We start from the raw sequence: 23,876 nt of genomic DNA, 5'->3' as shown, positions 1-23,876 counted from the left end.
GGGTGGTTTTGTTCTTTGGCAGAGTTTTTAAAAACTAGCGTGAACTCAAGTGATAGGCTAGACCAATTCCAACAGGAGAAAACGGCCACGGATCCTTGCGTGATCTGCACCTCGGGGTGGGGGCATCATTGCGACTTTGAAGCCATTTCCCCATCTCTGAGAAAGAGAGGTCCTCGCCCGCGTCCCTGTATTTCGTGGTTAGTGTTGGTGCCTCGATCGTGTGTTCCTTTGAAGTGGAAATGCCCCCGTTCTCAACAGCTGTGTTGAACGCAGGGTCAGTATCTGCTGAGGAATCTGATCTTCAGCCTTTTTGCTTTCCTCACACGTGCCCGTCCCGGACTGTTTCTGGGCTGAAGCTGTTGGTGTGTACCTGATTCTCTGAGTTTATTTTTGAATGGCTCCGCTTTCTGGGCTGCAGCATTTTTAGTCACTGCATTTTGTTGTTGACATTTTACAGGGCAGTGGGTAGCAAAGTTAATGTAATAATTTTATTAATTGCTGCCAAGAGTTTTCACACCGATGTCTTCTACCGCTTCTTGCACTTGGACCCGGACATACCTGGGCTGTCACTTTCCCGGGTGGTTCCAACCTGTTCCATGCAACAGGCTCCTTTGTTGCAAAAGCATTTTTAACTGGTAAATCCTCGCAGCAGCTCACATCTCCTACCCTGGGAAGAAGATTCCCAGAGACCCGAGCTGATTATTCTTTACGTGTGTTTTAAAATAAGCAGGCGGGCCGGCGGCATTGGGCCACCATGGAGTTCCCCGTGCGGGCAGGCGAGCCCGCGTTTCTCCCGTCCCAGGGTGGATCCGGCCTCCTCCGCCCTCCTCTAGGGCCAACCCTGGGGACCAGCGCGCGGGGCAGGTGCGCGGGGCCCGGGAGCCCCGCGCCTTTCGGGGGGCGGGGAGGGGGTGGGACGAGGGGCTAGGGCTGGGGCTGCGGTCCGGCCGGCCGAGGCGGCGCAGGGAGCGAGGCCGGCGCTTAGGGCCAGGCCATGAGCCGCGGCCCCGCCGGGTAGGTGGCTGCGGGCGGCGCGGCGGCCCGGACCGGGAGCCGTGCCCGGACTCGCGCCCGCTCCCGGGGTCCCATAGCCCCCGGGGCCGGGGCCCGGGCCAGGCAGGGTCCGCCGAGCTGTCGCGCCCTCCCGCCGCCGGCCTGGGCGTCTGGACGCGGGCCTCGGCCAGGGGGCCTCCGGGGAGGCCCAGCAGGGTCCCGGGCCGGTGGGCAGAGCCGGGGGCGGCGGCGTGGGGGCGGCAGGGGCCGCGGCGGGCTCGGGCGGGCTCGGGCGGGCCGGGCCGAGCCGCCGAGAGGGGATTTGGAACAAACAACGGCGGCCATGTTGAGAGCGCGTCGGGGCCGCTAAACTTCCCGGCCTGCGCCCGCCTCACCGGTCGCCTCCCCTCTCCTGGCCGCAGGATGACAGTGAAGTTGGGCGACGGCGGCAGCGGGGAGGACGGGCTCAAGAAGCTGGGCAAGCGGGCGGCCGATGAGGAGTCCCTGGAAGGAGAAGGGGCCGGCGGCGCAGACGCGGCCGAGGAGAGCAGCGGCACAAAGAGGGACGAGAAGACCCCCCGGGCCGGCGCCGACGGCGCCCCCGCGCCCCCCGGCGCGCCGCAAGCGTCTTCCCCACCGCAAGGCAGCCCCCAGGACCAGCACCACTTCCTCCGGTCCAGCGTGCGGCCGCAGAGCAAGAGGCCCAGGAAGGACCCTCCGAGCGCCCTGGGGAGCAGCAACGCCGGTGGCTCGGGGCCTCGCGGAAAAGGTAGGGCGACCCGTCACCTTGGGAGACCCCAGCCCCTCTCCGGGATGTGCCGCGGGGGAGAGGAACCCATCGCCCCAGCCGGGCTCCACCCTAGCTCACCGATCCCGCGGCCTGCACTGAGGCCCTCACTTTGGGTGGCACTTATCGGGCATGTGTCCCCTCTCTCCTTAGAAGAGGCTGCGACTTTCTATATTTAAACTCTTTGAAGAGGCAGTGAGTATCCTTTCTTGGGGGGAGTGAAGATATCCCTTAAAGCTGTTTCCTTCCCAAAGGATCACTGCTGGTTTTCTCTGGTTGTCTGTTTCAAACAGCGGACAATATTTGGGAAAGGGGAAGAGAAAAAAGTACCTGCTGTGTCTCTTTCCCAGACATCAGGCGGTGGAAATGCACCAAAGGAGCAGGCTTTTGAAACTCACTGGGGGAAGATGGGTAAGAAGCGGAGAAAGGATCATTGGGGTCTGACTTGGACTCACTGTCCCCTCCTTCAAGAACTCCTGGCTTGAGAGTAGGAAGGGCATAGAGATGGGGCCCTTTGAGTTGCAACTGGGGTTGACTTCTCTGCCAAGGAAAGGAAAGAGTGGTGAAAACGATTGACGTGAACAAGCAACAGTTTGTAGTGTTCGCCCTTGTATTCTGAGGTGATGGCGAATGTTGCTACTTAGCTGGGGTCTCTACCAAGATAATAAGAAAACGACATGTTAGTTTTGTTCTCCATGTGCCAGTACTTCATTGTTGTCTGCTTTTGTTTCTATTTCAGGCTTGTGCTTTTCCTTACACAGGTGAATGGCTCTTTGATTCCTTTTGTTTCCGACCACATGTGCAGCACTTTGTATAAATAGCAAATATAACATCAACTTCCAGTGAGTTTCACATGAAAAAAAAATCTTTCACTTCCTTCCTTGGGAAATAGTCATTTAAATTCCGTGAATGGTCCTGGTAGTTTTGGAAAGGAAATATATTAGGAACTAATGGAGAACCTCCTTTGGAGATGTGTGCCAACTGTGTTCCATTGAGCCCAGTTCTCCTGCCTCTTTCTCAACCAAAGAAGGCTGGCCTCCGGAATCATGGCCTTACACATTGGTAAAGAATTCTGAAACAAGTATACTTATTCACAGATGTAAATATAAGGTAATTTAGCATGTTTCAGAATTTAAAACTTGCCTCATATAAATTCATTTCGGGCCGGGCGCGGTGGCTCAAGCCTGTAATCCCAGCACTTTGGGAGGCCGAGACGGGCGGATCACAAGGTCAGGAGATCGAGACCATCCTGGCTAACACAGTGAAACCCCTTCTCTACTAAAAAAATACAAAAAACTAGCCGGGCGTGGTGGCGGGCGCCTGTAGTCCCAGCTACTCGGGTGGCTGAGGCAGGAGAATGGCCTAAACCCGGGAGGCGGAGCTTGCAGTGAGCTGAGATCCGGCCACTGCACTCCAGCCTGGGCGACAGAGCGAGACTCCGTCTCAAAAAAAAAAAAAAAAAAAAAAAAAAAAAAAATTCATTTCGGTGTGAAAGTTGCTGATCAATTTGGCAAACATGAGTGGCTTTGCTTGTTACTAGTTTTTTATTGCTAGTTACAGGTATGTCTAAGCTCATGTAAGCTCCATGGTTCCTTCAAAGGTTTGTTGTTCATGGTTCAGAAGCCCTGGACCTCAAGTCCAGCCGGCATTCGTCCCCCATGCCCCTGGTCTCCAACCTTGCTCTGCCCCTTCACCCTCTTGGAGATGCGTCTCTGTCGGGTGTGCTCACCTGTGAGACAAGGAACGAGAGCAGCTGCTTCAGCTCCTTGAAGGGCAGCTGCTAAAATGAAATGGCGCGTTGGTGTGAAAGCACTCTCAGACGTGTCCGTGGCTACATGTATGAATAAGTGAAGTCCTGCTAAGACGTTAGTGATCAGGTAGAGTTTTGGCAGTTGGGATGAGGGGAGGCTTGCTTTTGTTTGTATGGTTGAGAGTGGCCTGCCAAAGTGCAGAAGGTTTCCTGAGCTTGGCTCACGCTCAGGTCGCTGGCACTTCTTTCTCTGCTTCTCGTCCTGTTGTGTGGCTTGGAGAAGCGTGGGACTTTTCATTATGTTTTAATATTAATAAAATGCAAATTTATTAGAATTTGTTCTCCTCATGACATATCTATTATCCCACTTTAGCAAGCAAATATATCTCTTTTTTTTTTTTGAGATGGAGTCTCGCTCTGTGGCCCAGGCTGGGGTACAGAGACGTGATCTCAGCTCACTGCAAGCTCTGCCTCCTGGGTTCGTAACATTCTCCTGCCTCAGCTTCGCAAGTAGCCGGGACTACAGGCGCCCACCACCATGCCTGGCCAATTTTTTTTTTCTTTTTTGTATTTTTAGTTGAGACGGGGTTTCACTGTGTTAGCCAGGGTGGTCTTGATCTCCTGACCTCGTAATCCACCTGCCTGGGCCTCCCAAAGTGCTGGGATTACAGGCATGAGCCACTGCACCTGGCCACAAGCAAATATATCTTTTTTTTTTTTTTTGAGACAGAGTCTCACTCTGTCGCCCAGGCTGGAGTGCAGTGGCCGGATCTCAGCTCACTGCAAGCTCCGCCTCCCAAGTTTACGCCATTCTCCTGCCTCAGCCTCCAGAGTAGCTGGGACTACAGGCGTCCGCCACCTCGCCCGGCTAGTTTTTTGTATTTTTTAGTAGAGATGGGGTTTCACCGTGTTAGCCAGGATGGTCTTGATCTCCTGACCTCGTGATCTGCCGGTCTCGGTCTCCCAAAGTGCTGGGATTACAGGCTTGAGCCACCGCGCCCGGCCGCAAATATATCTTTAAGCAAATAATAAACTAAGCTATAATGGTGGCTTTTAGGAGAGGAGTAGGAAGTGGGTCTCCTTTGCATCTCAGAACTTCTTGGCCACTGTCTGCCTCAGAGCTTCCCAGGAAGGAAGGCTGCCTGTCCGCTGCTCTCTGCTTTCAGGTTCCTCGGTGCCTTGGGAGGCACTTCACTGTGCCCAGAACAGCCTCTGACCCCAGTCTTTGGAGAGACCTCTGCTCAGTCGTCACTTCCATTACCCGTCAGAAAAGAAGGCCAGGTGGTGGCAGTTGCCACGCAACACTCTTTAGCTCACCTTCAGAACAATGCTCAGGGGAGAATCCTCTTACATTCTGGAGAAATCTGCATCTGGAGTGGTGAGCATCTGTCAGTGAGGAAACGATCAATACTTCATTTTTCAATTTTTCACTTGGAAAAGATGTAACTTCGATTATGCCTAAGGAATACATAGCTCAATCACTGGCAGTTCCTTTGGTTGATTACTTACTGTGCTTGCCAATTTCAATCTCAGTGGGCCGGAGACTCTCACAGTGAATCTGGAAGAAAGGACTTGTGGAGTAAAGGAAAGTCTCCTTGTTTGACTTTTGTGCATGCAAGTGTGTTTTCTGTCTCTGTAAGAAGAGACTGTTTACTGACTCTAATGAAAAATGCTTTTTTTTCTAGTACAATTTCAAATTTAAATTTTTTTGCGTTGATAAAGGGTTGGTAGCTGTGATTTACTGCCTGGGTGCCAGGCATCTTGCATCTATGTAATTTTGCTTTTAAATGAGTGCAGAACCTGAAGTAGATTGTTTAAGTCACGTGCTCAACCTAAACAGAAGGTAAGCTGCAGGCCAGAAATCCCAAAACAGGCATTCCTGCAGCTCTGCTACAGCACCCACGTGACCCTGGGACGCACGGGAGACTTTGGCTTAGAGCCGCAGAAACCGTCGGAAAGACGTTGGCCACGAGGCAGGGTCCTGATACCTTTCCGTGTTTAGCCAGTTGATGGTCCGGCCAGCCCTGGACAAACTAGTCCACCTTTTGGATAAAATAAATACCTGCCTCTGAATCGCTTGAACCTGGGAGGCGGAGGTTGCAGTGAGCCGAGATTGTGCTGTTGCACTCCAGCCTGGGCAACAAGGGCGAGACTCCGTCTCTAAATAAATAAATAAATAAATAAATATAAATATAAACACCTGCCTTAAGCCATAAGGTGTTTAACAGGCATCTGGTGTTTCTGCCATGAAAAATGCATGCAGCTTCAAGATTACAGAACTGTAGGGGGAGGCTGCACAGGCTGGCGGGGTAAGGGGCCTACCTGTGGGGTGAGTAGAAGTCCAGGAATGCTGGTGCTCTGTTGGGGCAGATGGGATGAGAGAACACTGGGGGTGGGGACAGAGAGCCTCTGCTTATTTTGGTCCCCCTCACTCACTCCGAAGAACTTCAGTTCCATCATGGATGGGGAAATGCACCATGTCCAAAATAGGGTAATATAGTCTGAAGTGACAGTCGTTTGTGTGTAGGAATCGGTAAACAACTGTGCACAATTTACTCTTTATATTTTGTATAATCTGTGTACTGATTGTAGTTTCTAGATGTTTCAAAAAGATGTCTTACAAAAGATTATATTTGTAGTCCCAGCTGCTCAGGAGGCTAAGGTGGGAGGATCACCTGAGGCTGCTAGTTGGAGGCTGCAGTAAGCTGTGGACATTGCACTCCAGCCTGGGTGACACAGCAAGACCCTGTTTCAAAAACAAAACAAAACTAAAAAACATAAAGTAGGTAAGGCAACATTTGAATATTGGTTTGAAGGCTGAGCTGCTTTTCAAATACCTATATATTTTTGATATTAAAACTAGTTTCTGTGGTGTCTGTTGTTGTGAAGTTGTCTAATGAAGTAGACTTTTCGATTTTCGTTTTTGTGTCTTATTTTGGGTTATATAAGGATATCAGGATGACAGGGAGATGCTTCCAGATATCTAAATCAGAAATGTGAAAATTAACGTTGTTGTATAAAGTTGTGTGTAGAAGCTCTTTGTCACATAAGTAACAACAGCGGGGTTTTGTTTTTTGTTTTTTGTTTTTGTTTTGTTTTTGAGATGGAGTCTCATTCTGTCGCCTGGGCTTGAGTGCAGTTGTGCGAGCTCCGCTCACTGCAATCTCCGCCTCCCAGGTGCAAGCAATTCTCCTGTCTCAGTCTCCTGAGGAGCTGGGACTGCAGGCGCAGGCTGCTACGCCCGGCTAATTTTTTGTGTTTTAGTAGAGACGGGTTTCACCGTGTTGCCCAGGCTGGTCTCGAACTCCTGAGCTCAGGCAATCCGCCCGCCTTGGCCTCCCAGAGTGCTAGGATTTCAGGCGTGAGCCACCGCGCCTGGCACAACAGCATTTTTAACACTAAAGAACCACGTTAGAAACACTGAAAAGATGCGACATTTCCAGGAGTTTGTAGTTTAGTTGGGATATCTTGAAATACTTAGAGGATACAATGAGAAATCTTCTGGTATTTGATGAAGAGGGTGTACGCTTTTATAGAAACAGTGGAGTTATAGTTGTGTGTCTCTCAAATATTTGTGAAAGGGGAGAATCTTCAAGGAGACGGTGCTGGTCAGAGCTTGTAGGAGGACACTGAGTCTTGCAGGCATTGAGGGTGGGAGTCCCGGCAGAGAAGGGGATGGTGTGAGTGACTCCCAGGGGGTGTTCTGGAGACCATCAGGTTTCAGGTCAGCTTCAGAACCTGAAAGAGAACATCTCAAGAGTCTGGCGACCCTGACCAGGGCTCTTGCAGGCACGCCTGGAGTGTGGACCAGATCTTTAGATTGATGGGACGATGCGGGGTCGGAGGGGTTCCCGTTTGCTCACTGACTGCCTGTCGTATAGGATGGAGCGACAGCACTGCGCGTGCATGACGACGGGGTGGGTAGGGGAGGCTCAGGACTCATCTGAGGTGACACCTTGCCTGCAACTTGGCTTGCTTGAAGGATCCCGCCATGTGACCTTGGTGGAGATGGTGTCCACAAAGCCCTCAGCCACAACTCCGGCTCCAAGACCGGAGCTGCCGGCACCCGCATCTGATGCAGTGCCCTGTGTTAGGAGAGGCACAGAATGCCTCAGGAGACTTGGAGGTGGATGCGTCGGACCTCTGCAGTTTCTGCGCCATCCTTGGCCTCCTGGGAAGGGTCCCTGCTCTCTTATGCTGCAGACGTAGGCCGTGAGGACCTATCCCTGTGCTGGGATTGGGGCGTGGTCCAGTCTGGAGATGCCTTTCCACGAGCGGGTATCACCAGTGCCTTTCTAGCTGAGAATGAGTGAAGCATGGGGGAGACGTGTGTGTTCACTGCAGTCCCCTCGCCTCCAGACCAGTCACTGACTTCCTCGCAGTTAGTTGGTCTTCTGTCACTCTTGATTTTACTGTTCCTAACCCTCGGAAGGAAGTTCACCAAACCACAGAAAGAGTGCTCCAGGACAGTGAATTGATGTTAGTGACAACGACAGGGTGTCACTGGGCTTCTGCATCTGACCTCTGACGCCCAGAGACAGACATCTTCCAAAGGCCCAGCTCTGGCTGTCTGTTAGCCGCGTGCCTTTGGGCAAGTCATTTAACTTCTCGCCTTGTCCAGACTGAGGGAGGGACTTTGAGGTCGGTGTCCCCCACACCACGACCCTGATCCTCCAGCTCTGTGACAGGACAGTGTGTGCTGCTTGCCTTTCAGAGCTGTTCCGACGGCACAGCACGGGAAACGCCTGGATTTGGAGTGAGAAGGTTGCCGGGTTCTTGCTGACTGCTGACTTTGGGGCTTTTAAAGCCTCAGTTTCCTCATTTCATTTTTTTTTTAAATGACATATTGCTGTTAATAACTTGTGAAAGTTTCCCCATTTGTAAGATGGAGATAGCTACACGTTGCGAGGACAGAACATTTCGAGGACAGGAAGAAGCAGGGCATTTGAATGCATTTTAAAGGCGCCATTTAAATACAGGTTCTGTTACTTCCAGGCCTGCTGGGCACTGAGCAGCTGTGTGGCTTTGTGGGTGACCTACTCAGCCCGTGCCTCAGCTTCACCAGTTGAAAGATATGGATAATTTTTCTTCTTAAGGTGATATGAAGGGGTACAGGTGGTGGCATTCCAGGCCAACCCAGGACATGTGATGAGGAAGAGGACGTGTTGCAAAGAGCAGGTAGTAGGGCCTGTCTGGAGCTAGGTAGAGGGGTCAGCAGCTGGGAGGGTGCACTGGGGCCACATGGCTGTGCCCTCACTGCACACTCTGCACAGCAGGCTTCAGCAGGTGCTGGGGTTTGGGAGCCCCAAGAAGAGGCTGTTGAAATTGTCTACTTGGGCAGCACAGAGCTGGCTTGGGAAGTACGTGGTGCAGATGGGAATGGGAAATTAGGTAGCAGTGTGGCCTCTGGAGAACTGTGGCACTGACGTGGGCTAAGCAGGAAGGCGGGTTCCATTTGGGAGAACCTGGGTCCCAGCAGCCTGGGATGTGCTGTCTGGGGCTGCCGAGGGGCAGAGGGAGCATAAGGAGACCCTTTATCTGGGCTCCATGGGACCCTGTGCTGTCACTGAGCACTTGCCATGTGTGAGGCCTGGGATCAGGCCTGGGCGTGGGAAAGTCCCACACGGCTCTTGCTTTCAAAGAGCGCACTGTTGAGGATCCTGCTTTTGCACCCTACTTCCTGCAGGCTTCTCGATAGTTCTCCTCATTGTGCAGACCATGCTCAGCCTCTGTGGTCTCAGCAGCAGTCACAGGTGGACCTGGCTTTGGCCTTCTGCTTTTCGCTGGGTGTCCTGCACCCTGAGAAGCCCACCTAGTTTTGTTTACATCGTTTTCTCTTTCCATCTCTTGCCTTTCTTCTCTCATTTTTCTTGTTGCTTCTCTGTCTTCTCCTTCAATCATCACCTTTTGTTTTCATCTGAATTTCTCTGAGCTGAGGGTGGCCTTGCCCAAGTTGTCATTGTTGTATTCTACCAGGTGTCTCTGGTCTCACTTTCTATTTTCATTTCTCTTGAGCTGTAGTCACTGAGTGAGCCGAGGTCAAGCGGTGAAGCCGCTTCTGCCCCTGAAATTTTAGGGGTAAACCGGAGGCCACCGTCCGTTTCTGCTCTGAAGTCTGTGATTCTTTTTTAAAAAATATTCCAAGTTTAGGCCGGGCGCAGTGGCCCGTGCCTGTAACCCTAGCACTTTGGCAGGCCAGGGCCGGTGGATTGTCTGAGCTCAGGAGTTCGTGATCAGCCTGAGCAACACGGTGAAACCCCATCTCTACTGAAATACAAAATATTAGCCAGGTGTGGTGGTGTGTGCCCGTAATCCTGGCTCCTTGAGAGGCTAAGGTGCCAGAATTGACTGCCTGGGAGGCAGAGGTTGCGGTAAGCCAAGATTGAACCACTGCACTCCAGCCTGGGTGACAGAGCAAGACTCCTTGTCCAACAACAACAACAACAAAAAAGCATTCCAAGTCTAGAATAATGTGCACCAAATATTAGAAAAGGTTACTTGGGGCGATTTGCTTTCTTGTCATGTTTTTTGGGAGTTTTTTGTCTCTTTTGTTTTGTAGAGACAAGGTCTCCCTGTATGGCCCAGGCTGGTCTTGAACTCATGGACTTAAGCAGTCTTCCTGCCTCAGCCATCCAAGTAGCTGGGACTACAGGTGTGTGCCACCACGCCTGGCAATCTGCTTTTTTTTTTTTTTTTTGAGACAATCTCTGCCACCCAGGCTGGAGTGCAGTGGCTCGATCTCGGCTTATTGCAATCTCTGCCTCCTGGTTTCAAGTGATTCTTCTGTCTCAGCCTCCGGAGTAGCTGGGACTACAAGTGCACACCACCACACGGGGCTAATTTTGTATATTTAGTAGAGACGGGGTTTCACCATATTGGCCAGGCTGATCTCAAATTCCTGACCTCAAGTGATCCGCCGGCCTCGGCCTCCCAAAGTAGCTGGGATTACAGGCACCCACGACCACGCCCGGTTAATTTTTGTGTTTTTAGTAGAGACAGGGTTTCACCATGTTGTCCAGCCTTGTCTTGAACTCCCAACCTCAGGCCTGCCTTCTTTTCTGAATGTACATCTTGCTTTACTTTCCTCTACTGAGAATGTGTCATATTTAAAACATCAGAAGGAAAGGGTGAGCACCTCGCACCAGCCTCGGGCTGCTGGGAGGTGGCCTACTCCTCTGAGGAATGGGTGCTGTTTTACCAGCCTCGTCAGAGCTGCCTCTCCTGTGTGCCTTTGCCTCCTCTCCACCTCTGAGAACCCGTCCAGCTCAGACACTCCATTCTGTTAGTGTTTACTGTTTCACTCTCCTTGTCTTGGATCACCAGTGCTGTGATCCAGTAAGATTTAGCAAGACATCTGGATTATGGAATTTTGGGAAATTTATGTCTGTTACTTTTTCAGATATACCTAATGTCAACGTGGGCTAGCAAAAATAAACCTGATACGTAATGCAGGGCTGGTTAGCAAGTTGTGGTCTTAGAAAAAGATAGTTTGGCGAGTGTTTCTTAGGAACCTGAAAATGGCTCTGCAAGCCTTTGTTGTGGGTGGTGCAGAGGTGGACAGCAGTCCTTGCTGAAGTGTGACTCCACGTGAGGAATCCACGCTCCTGTACTGAAGAGTTATGTTTCCAGTGGCATCTGTACCTGTCCATCATCTGCGAAAGCCCCAGGTTCTGGGGAAGCACCAGGTTGATTAAGTCCAGGTTTGGTGAGAAATGAGCACGGCCAGATAACATGTCAGGCATTTGATTAGCCTGGTTTGTAGCGCAGAGCATTTGCATACCTGAGTTTTGTTTCTGTTGTCTGTGCAGGATGGGAATGGAGCAGCCAGAAAGCAGGCTGGGTGGGACACACTTGGAACGCATTGTTTATTCCATGCCAGTGGGCTATGAATGCTGGACATTCACGTGCAGCACCGTCTGGTAGCTCTCTCTACAATGATGGCCGCATGTGGACATTGACTACCAGAAATGGGGCTGGCGTGACTGAGAGGCTGAGGTTTTTTTCTTTTTTAAGCTCTTTTTTTTTTGTTGTTTTTATCCTGGGTTTCACTCTGTTGCCCAGGCTGATGTACAGTGGTGCGATCTCTGCTCACTGCATCCTCTTCCTCCAAATTTGAAGACAGACACCACCGGGTGAGGCACTGAGCCTCCAGCCTGCATGTGGCTGCCCAGGCAGGGCCCCCTTCTGGGTTGACCCAGAAGCGGATCTGGACGGAAGAGCCTGTGGTTATCTCGTTAGGAAAGCATCTTTACAATAATCTACATTTGCTTGGCTTTTGCTTTTTTTTCTTTTTTTGGAGACAGGGTCTCGCTCTGCCATCCAGGCTGGAGCACAGTGGTGCAATCTTCTTGGTCTGCTGCAACCTCCACTACCTGGGTTCAAGCAATTCCCCTGCCTCAGCCTCCCAAGTAGCTAGGACTACAGGCGTGTGCCACCACACTTGGCTAATTTTTTTTTTTTTTTTTTTTTTTAAGATACAGTCTTGCTGTGTCGCCAGGCTGCAGTGCAGTGACGTGATCTTGGCTCACTACAACCTCTGCCTCCCGGGTTCAAATGATTACCCTGCCTCAGCTTTCTGAGCAGCTGGGACTACAGGCGTGTGCCATCACGCCCAACTAATATTTTTTGTATTTTTAGTAGAGACGGGGTTTCACCGCGTTGGCCAGGATGGTCTCGATCTCTTGACCTCGTGATCCACCCACCTCAGCCTCCCACAGTGCTGGGATGACAGGCGTGAGCCACTGCGCATGGCCACACCTGGCTAATTTTTATATTTTTAGTGGAAATGGGGTTTCATCAGGTTGGGGATGCTGGTCTCGAAGTTTTGGCCTCAAGTGATCCACCCGCCTCAGCTTCCCAACGTGCTGGGATTACAGGAGTGAGCCACCACCCCCAGCCGGCTTTTGATTTTTAAAGCGTTTTTGTTTCAGAGTTTGAAGGTTTCCCAACTTTTTGTGGTCCTGCAGTTCCATAAAAAGAGAACCCTGGTTATCACAGGGATACCCTGACAGTTCCCGCTCCCAATGCAAGGAGGAGCTGAGATGGGTGGGAGGAGTGTGTTAGGCCATGAAAAGTTTTCATTTGCGGTCTTTGACTCCTGCCACATCTCTGCCCCCGGTCTCGGCGGAGCCTGGCTGGGGTTCTCAGTTCACAGCTGGGGGTTGAAGCCTCCTTGGGGTCGTCTTGGGCTTTTCCCTCCTTGCCTGGTCTCAGAGGACTCGGCATGAGATTGGAGACTGATGTTGTAGTAGGATTTGCAAGGTTACCAGGTCATTCTGAGAACAGCACATTTTGTTGGTGGACATTGATTGAGGATAAGGAATTTAAGACTAAAGATTCTTAGGCATTAAATGGTTGATACTCTGAAGCACTGATTTAATCTAAAAGAGGGTGGTGTTTTACACGCTTAAATGCTTTCTTGAGCTTGAATCTCAACCTACTTTTTTGAGAAGATAGTAAGAATATTCCAGCCAAAAACCTCATTTGCGAAAGAAACATGCACGCGATGTGACATGAGGCTTCAGTCTGCAGATGGAAGAGATCTCTGTCTGCACTGGGACAGTGCGTCTTAAGCGCAGTGTCGTGCTGGTGCACGGTCCCACATAAAATCTTACTCCTTTTCTAACTGGAAAAGCATTTGAGGGTCATTTGGCCAGGTAAAGATCCTGGCAGTCCTGAGCAGCCTCGCTGGCGTCGTGTGTCCTGGGTGCTGCCTGCCAGTGTCCTCAGTTGAGGAGTGTGGAGTGGGACTTCAGGGCAGTGGGCCCTTCCCTCCCTCCGGCCCTCTGTCCTGCCCGGCCCGCCAGCTTTCGGGAACAGATCACTGTACGGTGCTTTCTCTCCAAGGAGCTGAAGGTGGTGGATCATCGTCTGGAAATGTGTCTGGGGTTGCCCCTGCGGCCCCTGCAGGGGGCTCGCGCTCCTCCTCCCGGAACTTAGGGTCTTCTGGTGGCGAGAAGGAAGAAGGCAAAAAGGTCCGGCGGCAGTGGGAGTCGTGGAGCACGGAGGACAAGAACACCTTCTTCGAGGGGCTGTACGAGGTGAGTAGGCTGTGGAGGCACGGCCAGGCAGCCTGGGCATCCCTCTCAGAGCCCTGCCCTCCGCTCCTGTGCTTCCTCTCTGCTGTTAGATTCTAGAACGCGGGTTCCTGGGGGACCCCTGCAGTGGCCGAGGCGGGTGTGGGCTCCAGGCCTTGCCCACTGACCTTGGCCGTTTTATCTCCTCACTGAGATTTTGGAAGCTATTACTGGTGAGGTGTCTGTGAGGAGGTGTTTCTGTGTGTTTCCTTAATTTCATTTTGGATATTCTCACCCCTTGTCTCTCAAAGATGTTCTTGACTGAAGGCCCTCTTGTCTCAGGGCCTTCCCTTTGTGCTGAGTGGGCTGATTTAGGAGGGATGGCCTCTGAGGGGAGGCACAAGGGAGTGTTTGTCTCGGGGGCCAGCGTAGCTGAGAAACCTCACGAGATGTTGCCGCTGACTTGGGACAAAATGGAAAGTCCTAAAAATAGAGAGAAGTCACTCTCTGACCCCACTGCCCAGTGAATGCCCGTGCTCCCTGCTGGCCAGTTTCACCTGCATTATTGTTTTCTAAATCCTTGCAATTATTGTGAGCATACTTTTTAATTACCATTGCTTGCATTTTTCATGGTGTTTCATAGTTCTTTTGCTCTGTATTTTTTTTAATGCCTGTAAATGTTCTCCTTGCCTGTGTTTTCACTGTTTGCTTTTGTAAAAACATCGTGTTGGGGCACAGCCATGGCCAGGGTGGATGTACTGTCAGCGGCTGCTGCCACCGCAGTGCAGAGTTGAAGAGCTGCACCGGACAGGGTGGCCCTCGAGGCCCTGGCCAGCCACTGCTCTGCTTGGCCATTCCTGTGTGGTTAAGGACGACTGAGATCCTTCCAGATTCTGTTGTTGTAAGTGAGTCTGCGGTAAACATCTGTGTGCACGTTTCATACTTTAGACTGCTTCTTTGGCATACAATATTAGAAGTAGGTTCATGATCAGTGAGCCTTGTCCTTTTTTTCAGGAGACGGAGTCTCACTCTGTCGCCCAGGCTGGAGTGCAGTGATATGATCTTGGCTCACTGCAACCTCCACCTCCTGGGTTCAACCAATTCTCCTGCCTCAGCCTCCTGAGTAACTGAGACTACAGGCACAGGCCACCATGCCCGCTAATTTTTTGTATTTTAGTAGAGATGGGGTTTCACCTTTTTGCCCAGGCTGGTCTCGAACTCCTGAGCTTAGGCAGTCTGCCCACTTTGGCCTCCCAGGAGCCTTGTTCTTTTAGTAGCTAATTAATTGGAGTGATGGAGAAGTCTTGTCAAGCCTGGGAAGCAGAATGCTCAAGAAAGAAATGGAGGCTCTGGAATGAGGTATTTAGAGAGGCATTAGAAAAGGAGACACCCGTAAACGTGGGCGTGAGACTTGACTATGGTGCATGCCATGGCCAGGGTCGCCCCCGCCCTGGGCTTCAGGTTAGGTTCTGCCCACCCCAGGTGGACCCGACTGCCGTGACCGTGTGGCTTGACTCTGATTGTCCGAAGAGAAGGGTGCATGAGTCCCGTTTCAGTAGATATGAAGTCATTGAAGCACATTCGTGAGTTCCTTTTCTTCCCTTTGAGGATTCTAGAGTACAGCAGGGAGGCTGCTTTTGTGTAGATTTTAGCCCCAAATCATGCCTTTAAGCTGTTTGTTAGTCTTGGAGGACCTGCGATTCCTGGAATGTTTTCAGAATCAGCAACCATTGCTGATTCTTGCCTGAAACAATGACTCCTGTGGTGTGGCCTTTCCTCCTTGGCAAGACTGTAGCCTCTGTAAGAAGGTCTAGGTGCCTGGGAGCAGGAGATGTGGTTGTCCATTAAAAGTAGCAGAGGAGGAGTTCCTTGTTAATGACCCCCCTTTACCTTTATTCAAGCAGTTTAGTTCATTTCCTTCCCATTGGGTTAAGGTGCTCTTTAGAGTTTTTCTATTGGGCGGATGCTTTTTGAGGAGTTCTGAAGTCCTGAATTAGTAATAATAATTAATAATTGGCTGTTCTGGTCATGTAATGCTTTCTGCTGTGGGTTCTCTGTATCTGAGTATGTACGTGAGAAAGAGCGAGGGCAAGAGAGAGGACCGTGTTTGTTTTTTGTTTTTTTTGAGACTGAGTTTTGTTTTTGTTGCTCAGGCTGGAGTGCAGTGGCGTGATCTCGGCTTACTGCAACCTCTACCTCCCGGGTTAAAGCGATTCTCTTGCCTCAGCCTCCCGAGTAGCTGTGATCATAGGCACCTGCCACCACGCCCAGCTAATTTTTGTATTTTTAGTAGAGACCGAGTTTCACCATGTTGATCAGGGTGGTCTTGAACTCCTGACCTCAGGTGATCCGCCCACCCCAGCCTCCTAAAGTGCTGGGATTACAGGCATGAGCCACTGTATCTGACCTAACATGTTTTATTTCTGCATTGTGAGTCTCATCAAAACGATGTGGGCCTCTGGTGGGGTCTTGATGTATGGCTGACTGGCCAGTAGCAGGTGTGACTGAACCCTGGAGCTGTGGGGTGTTGGTGGCTGGGCCCAGGCCTCTGCTCTGAGAAGTACGGCTCCTGCCTTGCTATCATGGCCACTGCTGCCTTTTTGATACCTCCCTGGGAGGGGTGCAGCTAGGCTGGCTGGGGCCCGACTGGATGGAGGGACCCCACGGCCATCACTGGGCCTCAGTTGGTCACTCCTGATCATGGACTGAATTCTCTCCTGCTTCAGCTGCTCCTCAGGCAAGAGTGCTACCCCTGCCCACCCTACTTTGGGCAGTGCTAGGCATGCTCAGATTGGTGCCTGTCCAGTTATAGCCCATCCAGACTTCTCCCTGTGGCAGGGCACTCACCTCCTTCCTCTGAATACCCTTCCATTTCTGTGGCAGGTCTGCACAGACCCAGCCCGGACTTCATTTCATGTTCCTGTTCCTGCTTATATCCGTCCATCGTCCATGCTTGTTTTTGCCATACAGTTCTTGATTTCCTACCTGACAGCCACACAGCCAGCGTCCTGTGCTTCCTTCTCACCGTCTGCACAATGACTGCAGCCTCAGCTCTGGCCTCTGTGCTTCGTGGTGCTCGCCTTCTCTGTCCCCACCTATGCCTTCCCCGTCTGTGCACAGGCAGCCGGGGGCATCCTCAGCCTGTTACCATCTCCACAGCTCTGTGGACACTGCAGGTGTCTCTTCACCCCAGACAGCTTCCTCAGACTTTCAGCCCTGCCTGTCTTTGGTTCTCATTGCCGTTAGCATCTGTATATCTGGTTCCTGACTCAGGACAGAGCACTCTCGCCACACTGAGAATAAGGAAAAGTCTGGTGGGGCTTGCTGCCTTGGAGACACATGGCAGGTGCGACACAGATGCCCCTGGGACTTTAGGAGGCAGCAGAGGTTAAGAACACGTGAGCAGGAGGCCTGGAACCCGGGTTCTCAGGGAACCTTTGAGTAGACGACCCCGCAGTGACATTCAGAGGCCATCAAGTTGCTTCATCGTGGTTCTCACTGAGGCCCAGGGAGCGTGGGGAGGGCTGGGCCTGCCTGGACCCTGCAGGAAGGCCCTTCATGCTGCTTCGCCTCTTTATGCTTTACCTGCCATTCCTTTTGAAAACAATGAACAAGTTTTACTTTTTCTAAAGTTTTTAATTTTTCATTTCATTTTTGCACCCAGACTGGGGTGCCAGCCTTCCAGGCCCACCCTCCAGCCCACGCAGCTTCTGTCTTCACCTCCTCCAACCTGTGTTGCTGGGAGTTACAGATCCTAAAATGTGTCAATGTGTCAAGAACAGTGCCACCTCCCCCCCCCCGGCCCCTCCAGCTCACCTCACGGTCCCCCAGTTGCCAAGAGTCTTCTGAGATGGACAGGGTTGGGGGCCAGCCCCCCCCGAGTCCCCAGGTTCCCGTTTCCCTGAGGATCCTGTTCCCCAGTTACTACGCCTTAATGAGCATGTTTTTTAATTTTGTTTTTTAATTAAAAAAAATAATTTTTTTTGAGAGTCAGTCTTGCTTTGTCACCTAGGCTGGAGTGCAGGAGTGCCATGTTAGCTCACTACAACCTTGACCTCCTGGGCTCAAGTGATGATCCTCCCGCCTCAGCCTCCCAAGTAGCTAGGACTACAGGCATGTGCCACCATGCCTGGCTGATTTTGAAGTTTCTTGTGGAGATGGGGTTTCACTGTGTTGCCCAAACTGGTCTCAAACTGCTGGGCTCAAGCAGTTCTCTCGCCTCAGCCTCCCAAAGTGCTGGGATTCCAGGCACAAGCCACTACCTGGCTCCCTTAACTTTTCATTTTGAAACGTTTCAGACTTTTAAAAAGTTGCAAAAACAGCACAAAGCAGTTCCCTTCCACCCTGCCTCCACAGCGTTAGGGCGGCCGCAGTGAGGATATGAGCGTAGACACGGCCCTCCGTGCTCCTTTGCAGGCGGGATTCAGATTAACTAGGGTCCCACTCAGGTCCAGCCTGGCCAGGACGCTGCGCCATACTCGGCTGCCCAAACTCCTCTGTCTCCTGTAACCTGGGACAGCTCCTGGGTTTTTGTTTGCATGTTTTTTTTTTTGTCTTTGATGACCTCAACACTTGTGGAGACTCACAGCGTGTTGGCTTGTAGAGCGTCCCTTGTGTCAGTTTGGGTTGATCTGCCGTTTCCTCATGATTCTGTGTTACACATTTCTATCAAGAATTCCACAGCAGTGACACTGTGTGCTTCTTGGCGCATCCAGTTGGCGGCCCATGTTGTTCTTTCTGTCTCCGTCCTAGTGGTGTTTGCCTTGGTCGCTGCCCTTAGGCGGCCTCCGCCAGGTCTCACCATGGCTGGGTCATGGCTTGGCTTTGAGGCTGTGTAAATACCGTGTTTCTCATCATTCTTTGCTCCCACTGATTTCAGCAGCCATCGCTGCCTTTTCCCCGAAGCAGTTGTTACTGTGGTGTTTGCTCACGGTGAGGACCTTCTGTTTCCTTTATTCTTTCTACGTTTGCTGACTGGGAGTCCTGTGCCAAGAAGAGCCCTGTCTTCTCCCCCACATGTGTAATTACTCTGTTGCCTACACCCATGTAGACTTGCAGATGTTGGCTTTATTCTGGGGGTCATGATCCGTCATGCCATTGTTGGCTTTCTCACTCCGTTGGTACCCCATTTGGCCACTGGGAGCCTCATGCTGGCTCCTGCGTCCTCTTCTCACGTCCCCATCACCTACCAGTGTATTCTCATGTGTTGGTGCCGTCAGGCATTCCAGACTCAGCGGCTGCTCACTGCTGTGCAGTCGGCTGTTTTTCCTGGGAGCCCAGCTTCCCTTTGCAAAGTGGTATTTAGAAACCAAGACCTGGGCGCTAAGGGTGCTGGTTGCTGCTGAGCCCTTCCAGTACTTAGGAGCTTGGCTTTGATGAGATGATCAAACACTCGGTTCTCTATGGCCGTGGCTGAAGCAGCACTGAGGTGAGGCTGTTCTGTGGAATACAAGTTCTTTTCTGAAAATCTAAGTCACACGCAGCTTTTGCACAGAAGTATTTAAAGAAGGGTTGGCCTCCAGGTATAATCAGTATATTCTGTGCGGTTCACTTACTAAATGTTCACGTTTGCTGTTCTTGTTTGAATATGGAATGTTTTTTGTTGGATTAAAGCAGTAAGGATATTTCCGGTATGTTCTTTAAGATGCCATAACTACTACATTGCTTCTCTTCCAGAGCTTTTCTTCATGGAGGTGTCTCATTTCATGGTCTCTGAAGAACTCTAGCCATTAAGCCATTTGTCCAAGTGATGAGCTTTATGTTTCTCCTGTCTAGGGTGCTTGCCTCTTGGGTATCCCTGTGCTCTGATCCTTCTGTTCCTGGTCCCATTGCTCCTTTATCCTGATTAAAACGTAGGGTTTTAGGGAATCGAAGTTGAAATTCATACACAGATAAGAGCTGGGAAGGGCAGCTTGTTTGTCCACAGCCTGTCTCCTTTCTCCTTTCTTGGAACCTTGGAAAGGGTCCAGCTCGCACAGAAAGCTACATTGTTTTAACCCCTCTACATTTATCATGGAATTTATTTTCCAGCATGGGAAAGACTTTGAAGCGATTCAGAACAACATTGCGCTGAAGTACAAGAAGAAAGGCAAGCCAGCGAGCATGGTGAAGAACAAGGAGCAGGTCCGCCACTTCTACTACCGCACCTGGCACAAGATCACCAAGTACATCGACTTTGACCACGGTGAGTGCGCCGTGGGCCAGGCCCGGGGGTGCCCACAGGCAGGGCCAGCTTCTGCTCAGAGCGCACCTTCCAGCAAGCCCGCCGGACCTGCTTTCTGGCATTTTCTCACCAGCCACTCGGCCTGGGGCTCCTTGCCTTGCAGAGCTTTGACTGATCATGTGCCGTCTTAAGTCAAACCAAGTTGTCAGCAAGTGGCTCGCATCCCGTGCTCCAGGGTTCTTACCACTGCTTTTCTGAGCTATGTTTTGTGTGTTTCCAATGGCTCTGAGTGTGTGTGAGTTCTGGGTCCCTGGCTCACTTGAAGCCTGTGGTCTCCACTGCAAATGATAGCACCATGGTCTAGCGAGGGGCTTGGGCCGCAGACACCGTGTCTGGCGCTGGTCTGCCTGGGGGATGGCCAGCCTCCCTAGGCCTCTCGCCCTCTATACTGGGACCCAGATCTGTGCAGGCCCTTCTTTAGTCATGGGACCAAGTCTTCCCCAGGTACAATTCTGGCTTCTGGCTCAGAGCACCCTTTGGCTGCTGGTGGCTTCTCTGGATGATGCTCTGTCCATCACCATCTCTGTCCCTGGAAGGCTTAGCCGCCTCCTGCCTCTGCCTATCAGAACCACCTCTCCAGCAGTGTACCTGTGCTGGGCCCTGCTCTTCATTCCTGCAGCTTCACGCACAGCATGGTCCTTCCAGATGCACCCCCAGGGCACCCCCTCTGCCTTCTGACCCTTCTTTCAGATATCTCACGTTCTGACCCAGGGTACCTGGACTGTGGCCATGCTGCCACTCCTTGTGCCCTTGCCTATGCCTCATGGTGACCTAAAGTACTTTGCCTTGGCCATTCCTGTGGTGTCCTCTGGGTGGGTCATGGCATCTTGACCATGGTGCATCAGCATTGCCCAGAGCTTTGGGAAGAGCCAGGACCCAGCTCCCCCGTGTGGCTAGGTAGAGCCCTGAGGGCTGCAGACACCCCCTGCCCACCACACAACTTCTCCACTGAAGAACCTCCACTGGGCGGTTGTTGCTGTTTCTGGAGATTCATGGAAGCGGCTGTTGGTCTCTGCACGTTAGGGGCACCCCTTGATTCAGGTCTGCTGCCAATGCGGTTTTGTTTGTTTGCTTTTGGTATCCGTGTGACCATTAACATAAGATTTTCTGGTGACTTCACCTATTTATGGCACATCAATTCCGTTTTGTCCTATATTTGATGCCTGTGCTGGTCTTCTCATGTTCAGCTCACTTGTTGATTTGAAATCTCAGCACTGGTTGGATCCTGTCATCCAAGACTGTTGGGATTAATGTCAGGTTGTGGTGAGTGGCCTCGTGCCTTCCAGAGTGGCACGCAGCACTGACTTCGCTGTCGGCCTCTTCCTGTGTCATCTGTCCTTCGCACTGTTCATTAGTGCCCTTTTGAAAAACAGTCTAGGCCGGGTGCGGTGGCTCACGCCTGTAATCACAGCACTTTGGGAGGCAGAGGCAGGTGGATCACGAGGTCGGGAGATCAAGACCGTCCTGGCCAACATGGTGAAACCCCATCTCTACTAAAAATACAAAAATTAGCCGGGCGTGGTGGTGCGCGCCTGTACTCCCAGCTACTCGGGAGACTGAGGCAGGAGAATTGCACCACTGCACTCCAGCCTGGCGACAGAGAAGACTCCGTCGCAAAAAAAAAAGAAAAAAAGTCAGTCAGTCCATGAGAGCGGATCTGCCATCCACTGTGGCTGGTCTTGAAAAGCTCTCCATGGGGAAGCTGGCCAGCAGCGGAGGGAACTGGGCAGCTGTTTAGTAGACGAGTTATAGAGAGAGGGATGGGATTTCAGGAGCTTCGGTCCAGCGTGCTTTGTTTGAACTACCGGCAGGCAGGATGGGAAGCGTCTTGGGACCCTCAGGCTCCTGGCGTAGACTCATCTCCTCTTCTGAGGTTCAAATGCACATTCTACTTGCCAACCCAAGCTTTCTCCCAAGTCAATTTCAGAAGGCAGTCAAAGCAAACATTTCTTTTCTAATTTTGTCACTGTTAAACAACCTCCTAATCTTCAGGTGGTTTCTCTGTTAAACAACCTCCTAATCCTAAACTTCCTGGTGTGAGGAGGCCTCATTCCTCTTTGGCCCTTCTCTCCGTCGAAGGTGAAGAGTAAATGCTCCCTCACACCTCTCTGGGGGTCACACCTAGCGACACAGGTCCTTTCCCCTTCTCCGTGTGGGCCTCTGTGCTTCCCTCTCTCCCTGTCTCTTCTTCCTGATCTGACACAGCAGGCTCCTGCAGCCTTGGTGTCTCCTTTTCGTGCATCTTTGGCTTGACCCCACATGATGTGCCGCCTTCTTGTTGAGCTCACTGTTCTCCTGAGTTCTCTGATGGCCCTGATTTTCTCTTCAGCAGGGCCGCCTGCCTCCATGCCAGCATGCAGCGGCATTGGGGCACCCGATGCTGACTTGCCCAGCTGGAGGCCACCAGGACATTGTGAAGTGACTGGCCCCATGGACGGTCATTGCACATCAAACAGAGTGGCAACTTTTTCATGTTACATGTATTTTTAGCATGCCTTGGAGTTTTGTTTTATTTTTTTTTTGTTAAGCCAGAGTCTTGCTCTGTCGCCCAGGCTAGAGTGCAATGGCACAATCTCAGCTCACGGCAACTCCATCTCGCAGGTTCAAGCGATTCTCATGCTTCAGCCTCCCGAGTAGCTGGGATTACAGGTGCGCACCACCACCACACCCGGCTAATTTTATATTTTTTAGTAGAGATGAGGTTTTACTATGTTGCCAAGCTGGTCTTGAACTCCTGAGCTCAGGCAATCCACCTGCCTCTGCCTCCCAGAGTGCTAGGATTACAGCCGTGAGCCGCCACGCCTGGCCTCTGCCTCCCAGAGTGCTAGGATTACAGGCGTGAGCCGCCACGCCTGGCCTCTGCCTCCCAGAGTGCTAGGATTACAGGTGTGAGCCACCGCCCCCGGCCTGTGCTTTGGAGTTTGGAAGAGCGCACCGCGCGCACTTTATCATGGGTTTGTCTGACTCGTCGGGTGGAGTAAGACGACGAGTGGTGGCAAGTGAGGAGGGTGAAAGGGACTGACTCCACCCCCAGCTTGGGAGCCATGGCCTTGCGTGTGTGTTCGTTTTATTAATCTCCTGTGGTTTCCATGCACATCTGCGGCTCCCTGCTGCTGTCCATTGCTCGGTGGAGATTTTGTTTCACGAACTCAAAATTTGGATGAGGTGAGCTTGGTTCCTGTCCCTGAGTGTGGAACAAAACATGAGGTGCCACCTAGGAGGCCGTGGGACCAGGCGGGGGGCATCAGGGACACCTGCCAGAAGCCCTGCTTTGTCCCAGGGTCTCACTCCCCAGGGGTCCCTTGTCTGCACTGTCTTGCTCCTGGTGCTGCTTTCTTCTCTCTGGGTTGTGGGTTTTTTTCTTTTTGTCATTTCAAATAGTGGACTTTTAAAAACATAGTTTAGAAATGGGGATATTATTCACCCTTTTAAAGTGTAGAACTTAGTGGTTCTTAATGTACTTACAAGGTTATGCAGCCATTGCCACTCTCTAGTTGCAGAATATGTCCACTGCCTGGAAGGAAACCCTGTACCCTGGTGCTGGGAGCCCTCAATTTACCTCCTGTCTCTATGGATCTTTCTACTCCGGATGTTTCATAGAAATGGGATCACATGCTACATGTCCTTCTGTGCCTGGCTCCTTTCACTCAGCGTTGGGTTTCAGGGTTCGTTTGTGATGTAGCGTGTACCAGTCCTTTTTATGGCTGGATAATTTTCCACTGGGTGGATGGCCACATTTTGCTTGTCTACTGAACAGTGGATCTTAAAGCTTCCTGAGTCATGGGCTCCTTTAAGAAAGTCTGATGAGGCTGGCGTGGTGGCTCACACCTGTAATCCCAACATTTTGGGAGGCTGAGGCGGACGGATCACCTGAGATCAGGAGTTTGACGCCAGCCTGACTGACATGGTGAAACTCTGTCTCTACTAAAATTACAAACATTAGCAGGGTGTGGTGATGCATGCTTGTAATCCCAGCTACTTGGGAGGCTGAAGCAGGAGAAGGAGAATCCCTTGAACCCGAGAGACGGAGGTTGCAGTGAGCCGAGATTGCGTCGCCGCACTCCAGCTTGGGCAACAAGAACGAAACTCCATCTCAAAAAAAAAAAA

General features: G+C 51.6%; 1 protein-coding gene across 10 annotated transcripts in view; it reads left to right on the top strand.

Moving 5' to 3' along the window:
• CRAMP1 (cramped chromatin regulator homolog 1) overlaps positions 1-23,876 on the top strand; it is a 65,102-nt gene that overhangs the window by 861 nt on the left and 40,365 nt on the right. For 4 of the 10 annotated variants that reach the window (XM_030924605.1, XM_030924603.1, XM_030924600.1 and 1 more), the window contains exons 1-4: positions 739-864; positions 1,416-1,762; positions 13,377-13,570; positions 19,577-19,730. In XM_030924605.1, coding sequence (XP_030780465.1) covers positions 755-864; positions 1,416-1,762; positions 13,377-13,570; positions 19,577-19,730 — 805 coding nt within the window. In that variant the 5' untranslated portion in view covers positions 739-754. Of the gene's footprint in view, positions 1-738; positions 865-927; positions 1,015-1,415; positions 1,763-13,376; positions 13,571-19,576; positions 19,731-23,876 lie in introns of those variants that run through there. The other 6 variants (XM_030924601.1, XM_030924597.1, XM_030924596.1 and 3 more) reach the window with 3 other exon arrangements.

This window comes from Rhinopithecus roxellana, chromosome 20 (assembly GCF_007565055.1).
Source record: "Rhinopithecus roxellana isolate Shanxi Qingling chromosome 20, ASM756505v1, whole genome shotgun sequence".
Taxonomy (NCBI): domain Eukaryota; kingdom Metazoa; phylum Chordata; class Mammalia; order Primates; family Cercopithecidae; genus Rhinopithecus; species Rhinopithecus roxellana.
Note: the sequence above shows the minus strand (reverse complement) of the source record. Positions and strands in the feature narration are given on the sequence as shown.